This window comes from Lipotes vexillifer, unplaced genomic scaffold (assembly GCF_000442215.2).
Source record: "Lipotes vexillifer unplaced genomic scaffold, Lipotes_vexillifer_v1.1 scaffold1011, whole genome shotgun sequence".
NCBI lineage: Eukaryota > Metazoa > Chordata > Mammalia > Artiodactyla > Lipotidae > Lipotes > Lipotes vexillifer.
Window position 1 is genome coordinate 5,057,377 of NW_006787698.1, and position 9,126 is coordinate 5,066,502.

Genomic DNA, 9,126 nt, shown 5'->3' on the forward strand with positions numbered 1-9,126 from the left:
GGCCTGGGGTACAGAGGGCATCTGGGCCTTCACCCCCGCTCCCTACCCGGACCTGACCTCAGCTGGCTGGGCCCCAAACGAGGCCACGTGTCCACTTGCCCGGTCTGCTCGGTCAGGGTACGGAGGGGTTCCCCTCAGGCCCGCAGAGAGCCACTGGGCTGCCTCTGGCATCTCATGGCCCATGGGGGACAGTGTCTGGCTGGGCTGTGGTCGGAGCAGGACATGTTCTGTGGCCGGCACCTTCCCTGAGGAACTGTCCTGTCGTCTTCATTCCTAGCGTTGTAGACCCTGCCCTCAGCCTGACAGACTCCTGCGCTCATCACCATGGGGTGGGGTTGTGTGTGTGTGTGTGTGTGTGTGTGTGTGTGTGTGTGTGTGTGTGTGTGAGTGAGAGAGTGGGATGGGGGTTGTTGTGTGTTGCGGGGGGCAGCTGATGGCTGTGGTCTCCTGTCTGTGTCACTACCTGCCTGTCTGTGCTCTGGGGTCATTGGGTCACTGTTGACACCTGCTCATCTGTGTCACTGGTGGTCTGGTCTGTGCGTGGCCCTGAACATCTGCCAACGTGTCCGTTTCTCTGCTCAGTCCTGGGCACGTTCTGAGTATTTCTGTACAGGAAAGGGGCTCTGTGTGTGTGTGCGTGTGGTACAAGACGACCCCCGCCAGGGCAGAGCACGGGAGGTCCGTGCACTTGCGGCCCCGTGGAGGGCAGGGGAGGAGTTGGTCTGTGGGGAAGACCTGCCTCAGGCTCCACTCCGAGAGGTGGGAGGTAGGAGGTGGCTGCCATTCCCCACAGCTCTGTCCTGCGATCCAGGTGTGTGGGAAGCCAGGCTGCCCCAAGGCTTGTCCTAGACCTGCTCTCATGCTCTGCCCTGTTGATGGGCCAAGCTAGCTGGGGCGTGGGGTGGGGGGGAATTGGGGGGGGGGGGGGAGCAGCAGGGTGGCTCCTCCTTATGGGACGGAAGGACAGACAGGAGTCAGGCTCCAGTGGGCAGCTGCACGCTCATCCCAGTGGTCAAGCAGCCTGTCCAGGATGAGGCCTGGGGCTAACCTCTTCCCCTTCAGCCTGCATGAGTGTGGCTTCGTTCCATCTCAGGAAGCTCTTTTGGGGGATTAAGGGAACCCTCCCCGCAGCTGCACAGTTTTAGGAGCCTTCAGGGCTGGGGGCACTTTTCCATGATGCTCCGGGGGTCTGATGGGCTCCTCCTGGGCAGGGGGCCTGGCTTGTGGCCTCTGGGCCAGTGAGCCCCTCCCTTCCCCACCCCAGTGGCTACAGCTGAAGGAAGGCTTGAGAAGGCAGATTCCCAGCACCTCAGGGACTCTTCCCTGGAATAAGAGGAGGGAGGGAGGCCCACATCTGGAGGCCAGGTGACTTGGGGCCCTAGACTCTAGAAGTAGGCGGTGCCTCCTGAGCCCTGGCTCTCGTTGCCACTGGCTCTGACTCATCTGTCTGTTCCTTGAGTCCCCCTCCCGTTTCAGGCCATGCAAGTGGTCCACCCTGCCTGCCAGAGCCTGGGCAGTCCTGTGGTGGGGATTCAGCTGGGACCCGTGATGCCATAGCCTGGGGCTCACCCTTGCTCTGTCCACAGCACTTTCCTTTGCTTTCCCTGCTGCACGCCTTTCCAAGAGACACTGTCTGGCTGACGGAGCAGGGGCCCTGGAGGCCTGGCCACACCCCAGGCACTGCTTACTTACCCCTGAGGCTCTGGCAGGTGCTTTCCTGTCTCCCAGCCCTTGTAATGGGACTTGAGGCCAGGCCCTACTGCCTCCCTGGCTAGCTGTACAGGTTTAGTGAGGAGGTGTACGTCAAGTATTCAGTGGCCGCTGGCAGAGTAGGTGCTCAGTATCTCTTCATTGCATGAGTGCATGAATGAGTGAATGATGAGTGAGAGGCTGGGAAGGCCCAGAGCTGGGGTCCTGGGGCCCTTTGGAGGCTCTGCCAGGTCCTGCTGGATGTCCCAACCTGACGCCAGCACCCCTCCCTGCCCCCACTCCCAGGAAACATGTTCCCCACCATTGGTGATGTCCACCTCGCACCCTTCACGGATGAACAGCTCTACATGGAGCAGTTCACCAAGGCCAACTTCTGGTGAGTGTGCCCCTGGGTGTCCTGCCTTCTCAGGGATGGCCCTACCTTTCTCTTATTCCTTATCCTCAGTAGGACCTAAAAGACTTGGGCTGGATGAGGGCCAGCTGGGAGAGAAGGCAGGCTGCCCCAACTGTGTCCTGCTGCTGGTGACCTTGCCATGGGGGGCGGGGGCTTTCTGCAGGTACCAGCCATCCTTCCATGGAGTGGACCTGTCAGCTCTCCGAGGTGCTGCGGTGGACGAGTATTTCCGGCAGCCTGTGGTGGTGAGTGGGGGCACCCAGGGCACTCACTACCACGGTAGCACTGGGCATGGCCCTCCTCTGGGGTGACAGGAGAGGGGCATGGGCTTTCCTGTAAGGCCTTATGCAAGCTGTGCAGCACTAGGCAGGCCACCGTTGCTCTCTGAGCTTCTGCCCCTGCACGGAGCTCTCACACAGGGATGTTGGGAATTAAGTAGCAATGCATGTAGAGTGCTTAGCGCGTAGTAAGCATGCGGTAACGTGTTTACTGTCATTAGGTGAATTGATCCTTGGTGAACTGATTTTATTTGATTGATTTTAATTATTGAGATTTTTGAACTGATGTATAGACCCATGGTTCAAAAGTCAAAGAAGTATAAAAGTGGAAAGCCTCCCTACGTCCATCTCCAGCCACACAGTTCTTTTTCCTATAGGCAAACAGTCTTTTTTATGTATTTTTCTAGAAGTCTTATATCTAAATGTGCATATACAAATATACATATATTTAACCTTTTTTCCTTTCAAAGTATAGCATAATCAATATATTGTTCTTAGTTTGTCTGTGTTCAGAGGATATATACACTGTATGATTTTGGTCCTTTGAAATTTGTTGAGAGCTGCCTTATGTCCAGTATGTGGTCTCTCTTGGTTTATGTTTCCTCTGTACTTGAGAAAAATGTATACCAATTGCTTGTTGTGTACATTGTTATATTAATAACAGATCGGTCACATTTGTTAATCATGTTGGTCAAGTCTTCTCTATCTCTACTGTTTTTTTTTGGTCTGCTTCTCCTATCTATTACTGATTGTGGATTTATTTTTCCATTTAGTTCTGATAGTTTTTGCCTTATATTTTTTTTGACATTACTGTTATTAGGTGCATACAGGTTTAGGATTATTTTTATACCTTCTTGTTGGATTGATCGTTTTGTCACTATAACAAGTGTCTTTTCTTATCTCTAGTAGTACTTCTTGCCTTACAGACTTTCTTTCTTTTTTTTTTTAATTAATTAATTAATTTATTTATTTATGGCCGCGTTGGGTCTTTGTTGCTGCGCGCGGGCTTTCTCTAGTTGCAGCGAGCGGGGGCTACTCTTCGTTGCAGTGCGCGGGCTCCTCATTGCCGTGGCTTCTCTTGTTGCAGAGCACGGGCTCTAGAGCGCACGGGCTCAGCAGTTGTGGCGCACAGGCTTAGTTGCTCTGCGGCATGTGGGATCTTCCCGGCCCAGGGCTCGAACCTGTGTCTGCTGCGCTGGCAGGCAGATTCTTAACCACCGCACCACCACGGAAGTCCTTACAGTCTATTTTTTTCTGACAACAGTTCAGCTACTCAGGCTTTCTTTGGTTAATCTTTATAGGATACATACTTTCATCCTTCTTCTTTCAGCCTTTTTATAACCTATTACTTAAGGTTTACCTCATGTAAATATCATATATTTGGGTTTTGTCTTTTAACCAGATTGGCAGAGTTTTATCTTTTAATTAGAATATTTAGACCATTTATATTTAATCTGATTACAGGTCTTTATGGCTATAAATCTATCATTTTACTATTTTTCTATTTATCTTATTGTTTCTTTTTAACTCTTTTCTTGCTTTCTTTTAATAAGGTATATATTATTTTTCCCCCTCTTGATTGTCTTTCACTAGTTTTGGGAGACTCTAGGGCAGCATCTCTTTTTAAAAAAAATTAATTTAATTAATTTATTTATTTTTGGCTGCGTTGGATCTTTGTTGCTGCACGTGGGCTTTCTGTAGTTGCAGTGAGTGGGGGCTACTCTTCATTGCGGTGTGCTGGCTTCTCTCGTTGCAGACCACGGGCTCTAGGTGCACGGGGTTTCAGTAGTTGTGGCTCGCGGGCTCAGTAGTTGTAGCGCACGGGCTTAGTTGCTCCGTGGCACGTGGGATCTTCCCAGACCAGGGCTCAAACCCATGTCCCCTGCGTTGGCAGGAGGACTTTTAACCGCTGCGCCACCAGGGAAGCCCAGCACCTCTTTAAACACTATCTCTGTCCCATTCTCTTTCTTCTTTTGGAACTCTGATTATGTATACATTAGACCTTTTCACCATTTCTCAGATGATTCTTATACTCTTTTCTATACTTATACTTTTCTATCCCAACAGCATAACTTTCATGTTTTCTCCTTATCCATCTCCCAGTTCCAATCCTCTCATCACTATGTCTAATCTGAATTTTTTTGTTGTTTTTGGAAAAAATAATTTTTTGTGTGATGAGAACTTTTAGGATTTACTCTCCTAACAACTTGCATGTATAACGTACAGCAGAGGTAATTATATTTATCATGGTGTACATTCCATCCCTAGTACTTATAACTAGAAGTTTGTAGTTCCTTTTGACTGCCCATCCAACTCCTCCTCCCCCCTGGTTTTCTAAAATTTCAGTTCTAGAGTTTCATTTTGCTTATTTTTTTAATTATTTCAGTTCTCTGTGAAATTTGTTCACCTTTTGTCCTTAAACATGTTAATTCTAAGTCTCTGATCACTTTTAGTATCTGGATAAGTGGTAAGTGTATTTCTGTTTTTTCTTCTCTTGGTTTTTGGTACTTTGGTTCTGTCTCTTGGTATGCCTGGTCATTGAATGCCAGGATGAAAAATTATAGAGGCTCTGGATGATGTTTTTCTTTCCAAGGATTCGTTTTTGTTCAGGCAAGAAGCCATAATGACAGTTTACCTTGGTCCTATGAGGCATTTAAGACACTTGGAGGTTGCTTTCCAGACTCTGCTTAACTGGCCTATCGCCCGGCTTCCCTGTAAGGCAGCAGTTCTCAAACATTTTCGTCTCAGGACCCTTTTACATTCTCAAAAATGTAGGATCCCAAAGAAGTTTTGTGTGCATTGTATTGATTGATGTACCATCGATATCTATTGACATTAAAAACTAAACCCAAGAAATTTAAAAATACACATTAGTTAATTTAAGGATAACAATAAAAACCCATTACGTGTTAACATAAATAGCGTTTTTAAAAAGAAAACTATTTTGCAAAACTTTCCAGCAAGAATTAGTGACATTTTAAATTTGCAAATCTTTTTAATGGCTGGCTTAGCAGAAGACAGTTGGATTCTGCTTCTGCATTCAATCTGTTGTGGTATCACAGGTGAGTGAATGAATGAAGAGCGCAGAAAACAGTGTTATATCGTGAAAATAGTTTTGACCTTGAGGGTGCTCTGGAAGGGACCACATTTTGAGAACCGCTGCTTTAGGGCATAGTCTTCATGGTCTTGGTGAGCCTGGTGGTTCACAGGGTCCCTTGTTCGATACTCTGAGCACCAACATGGTGCTGAACCTTTCATTAGCTTTTTAATCTCATAGAATTAGCTTTCTGCTTGATATCCCTACCCCCATCCCACATGTAGCTCAGGAATTGGCAAATGCCACGAAGTGAAATCACGTGCAGACTGTCCACCTCAAATTTCCACATTTCCGTTTTCTTTAGCATCTTGGCCCCTTGAGCGCTAGCTGCCTTGGTAATCCCGAGCCCCCATTTTGCTTTCCCCACCCAGGGAGGCTGCTGAAAGGCCCCGTCCCAAGGGGAAAGGCACAGGCCGAAAAGCATCTCTCCTCTCTCTAGGATCTTGGCCCCAAAGCTGTGGCTGCTGTGGTCGCTCTCCAGTGATTTCAGACAACTGGGGTTTTTTCCTTTGTTTTTTATTCAGTTCGTATAGCTCTTGGCAGCAGTGTTAGTCTGATAAGAAATCTCCGTCATGGCTGGGAGTGGACGTCAGTGCACAGTTCTCCAACTTGTTTTTTTTTTTTTTTTTTTTTTTTTTTTTTGTGAACTTGTTTAACAGTTTACCTTAGAGATCTTTCCCCATCATAAACAGCCTCTTCATTCTTTTTCATGTACATAATCTTTTATTGTTGGGCCATTACTTGTTTCATTAGATGGTTTCCAGCGTGTCGCTGCTATAGGCAATCTGTAACTCCGTGTGTAAGTTTGTACATGTGCACATAGATGTGTAGGTTAAAATCCCAGAAGTGGAACTGCCAAGTCTTTAATGCAGATGAATGGTTGTCATTTTGCGAGCTGTCACCTAATTTCCCTCCATTGTGTTGTACCAATTCGCCCTCCCCGCAGCATGTCTGGGAAGGGCAAACTGGTTTTAGCTGAATGGCCTAGAGGCCGTGGCCAGACTCAGGACTTCACCCTGTGCCTGAAGTCAGGTCACACCTCTGATCTCTCCCAGGACACATTTGACATCCGGATCCTGATGGCCAAGTCTGTCAAGTACACGGTGAACTTCTTAGAAGCCAAAGAAGGAGATTTGCACAGGTACCAGCACCCATGCCCCGTCCTCCTGGGCCTGGCTCCTGCCGGAGGTCAAGGCCGCAGCCGGCTCCCTCAGGCATTCTCCTCCCCAGGGCAGGCGGGCAGGGCCCTCGAGACTCAACACCCGAGTACCCCTCTTCTCTCCTGGCAGCCCCTGTTCAGCTAGATTCCCCAGCAGTCACTGCCCTTTGCCTTTCAGGATAGAAATCCCATTCAAATTCCACATGCTGCATTCCGGGCTGGTTCACGGTCTGGCCTTCTGGTTTGACGTCGCTTTCATTGGCTCCATGTGAGTGTAACAGGGCAGAGCAGGTGGCCCCTGCCCCTGGCCGCAGGGACTTGCCTGCAGTTGGGAAGCCCAGGCCTGGCTGGCTCAGATGATGAACTGGGTGCTGCGAGGGCAGGACCCGACTCCTCTGGGTTCCACTGTTTTGTCCAAAGGCAGCGGGCGCTGGCCTTCAAGCAGTAGGCTCTTGTGGCAGGGTGGGTGTCTACCCTGTTCTGAGTGACTGTTCTTCACGGGACCTGTGTCTCTTGGCATGTATGTCAGGGTGAGTGGGTGCCCCATAGCTGTGGGGCTATGTGTTAACTTCCTGGACAGCCAACCTGTCTCGGCTCCAGGGCCCCAGGGGACCCCTGGGTGGCGGGGCACAGATGCCTGGGGAGAGCTCAGGGTGCGCAAGGTGGGGGCTGCAGCCCGGGCAAACGCATGCCTCTTCCTGCTTGGCAGAATGACCGTGTGGCTGTCCACGGCCCCGACGGAGCCCCTGACCCACTGGTACCAGGTCCGGTGCCTGTTCCAGTCACCACTGTTCGCCAAGGCCGGGGACACGCTCTCAGGGACATGTCTGCTTATTGCCAACAAAAGGTGTGAGCTGCTGGCCAGGGCTGGGGGAGGCAGGGGTCCAGTCCAACCATGCAGCCGGCTCATGGCCGGCCCCTCCTGCCTTCTCTACAGACAGAGCTACGACATCAGTATTGTGGCCCAGGTAGACCAGACAGGCTCCAAATCCAGCAACCTCCTGGATCTGAAAAACCCCTTCTTCAGGTAGGATGGGCCCTTGGCCTGCAGGCGGTGGGAGGGGGCGTCCCCCTCCTCGCCTGCAGCCCCTCAGCCCCGTCGACCGGTCTGTCTCTGCCACAGATACACAGGCACGACGCCCTCCCCGCCGCCTGGCTCCCACTACACGTCCCCCTCGGAGAACATGTGGAACACCGGCAGCACCTACAACCTCAGCAGCGGGATGGCCGTGGCTGGTGAGCAGACCCGCGTGTGGGTGGGGCAGGTGCCAGCGTCACTTCCTGGACGCACCTGCCGGTGCTTCTTGAGTAAACGCTGGCAGTTCTGGCCCCTCGAATCCCTGCGCAGGACACTGTCCCCCGCCCCTGACATCTCCCTCCCCGGCACAGGGATGCCGACCGCCTATGACCTGAGCAGTGTTATCGCCGGCGGCTCCAGCGTGGGCCACAACAACCTGATTCCTTTAGGTGAGCGCACGGAGGGTGGGCGCGCTGGGGCGAGCTCAGGCCTTCGGCCTCACCCCCTTTTCTTCTTCCCGGGGGCTGAGGTCCCCCGCGCCGTTCCTCTCTGCCTCGCTCTGCCAGCACCGTGCCCACCCTCCCCACATCCGAGTGTGAGCACCCACTATGCCGGGCATGTGGGCCGGGTGGGCTGGGGGCGGTGACGCCATCTCCTTTCCTTCCTTCCTTCCTCTTGCTGCGCAGCCAACACGGGGATTGTCAATCACACCCACTCCCGGATGGGCTCCATAATGAGCACGGGGATTGTCCAAGGTAACGGTGGGCGGGGGGAGCAGGGTCCCGCGGGTGTGAGGGTGCCCACTGCCGGGCGCCCGCCTGCCCTCTCGCCTGCGCTCTCTCTCTCTGACTCTGCCGTGGGTCTGGGCGGGCGAGGGGGCAGAGCTGGCCCCTCAGTGCCCACATCCCGCCCCACAGGGTCCTCCGGCGCCCAGGGCAGCAGCGGTGGCAGCTCCAGCGCCCACTACGCGGTCAACAGCCAGTTCACCATGGGCGGTCCCGCCATCTCGATGGCCTCGCCCATGTCCATCCCAACCAACACCATGCACTACGGGAGCTAGGGCCCTCCGGCGTGGAACGGACTGACAGCACCAGGAAACCAAATGAAGACCCTGCCCAAGCCCCCTCCACCCGGGTGGCTCTCACCCTTGTACCGGAGAAGCCCAAACACCCGCTCACAGCCCTCTTTGCTATGGGAACTTGAACACTTTTTTACACGATGTTGCCGCCGCCCCCAGCCCGCTGCCCGCCCACATCTTGGCCCTGAGCGCGTGTCGCTGCCATATTTTACACACGATCGTGTTGTGGGAGCCCTGTTACCCGCTCCTGCCCTCTCCACCCTGACCTGGGTTTGAAATCTGTAACAGGTGTGTCCGGGCCTGACAGCTGCAGGCCTGGCAGGGAGGGAGGGGAGCAGCTGCCGCCCGCGCCCCCCCCCCCCCCCCCCCCCCCCCCCCCCCCCCCCGCCCCC

The 9,126-nt window shown here is 52.8% G+C and overlaps 1 protein-coding gene across 1 annotated transcript in view; it reads left to right on the forward strand.

Annotated features, from left to right (window-relative positions):
• Nucleotides 1-8,727, forward strand: part of CARM1 (coactivator associated arginine methyltransferase 1) — a gene marked incomplete at its 5' end in the record, with an annotated part of 40,876 nt that extends 32,149 nt beyond the window's left edge. Inside the window, 10 exons of the mRNA XM_007460758.1 lie at nt 1,996-2,086; nt 2,268-2,349; nt 6,535-6,620; nt 6,817-6,906; nt 7,348-7,485; nt 7,576-7,665; nt 7,762-7,874; nt 8,028-8,105; nt 8,343-8,411; nt 8,574-8,727. Coding sequence (XP_007460820.1) covers nt 1,996-2,086; nt 2,268-2,349; nt 6,535-6,620; nt 6,817-6,906; nt 7,348-7,485; nt 7,576-7,665; nt 7,762-7,874; nt 8,028-8,105; nt 8,343-8,411; nt 8,574-8,716 — 980 coding nt within the window. The remainder of the gene's footprint in view (nt 1-1,995; nt 2,087-2,267; nt 2,350-6,534; nt 6,621-6,816; nt 6,907-7,347; nt 7,486-7,575; nt 7,666-7,761; nt 7,875-8,027; nt 8,106-8,342; nt 8,412-8,573) is intronic.
• Between the last annotated feature and the right edge of the window lie 399 nt (nt 8,728-9,126).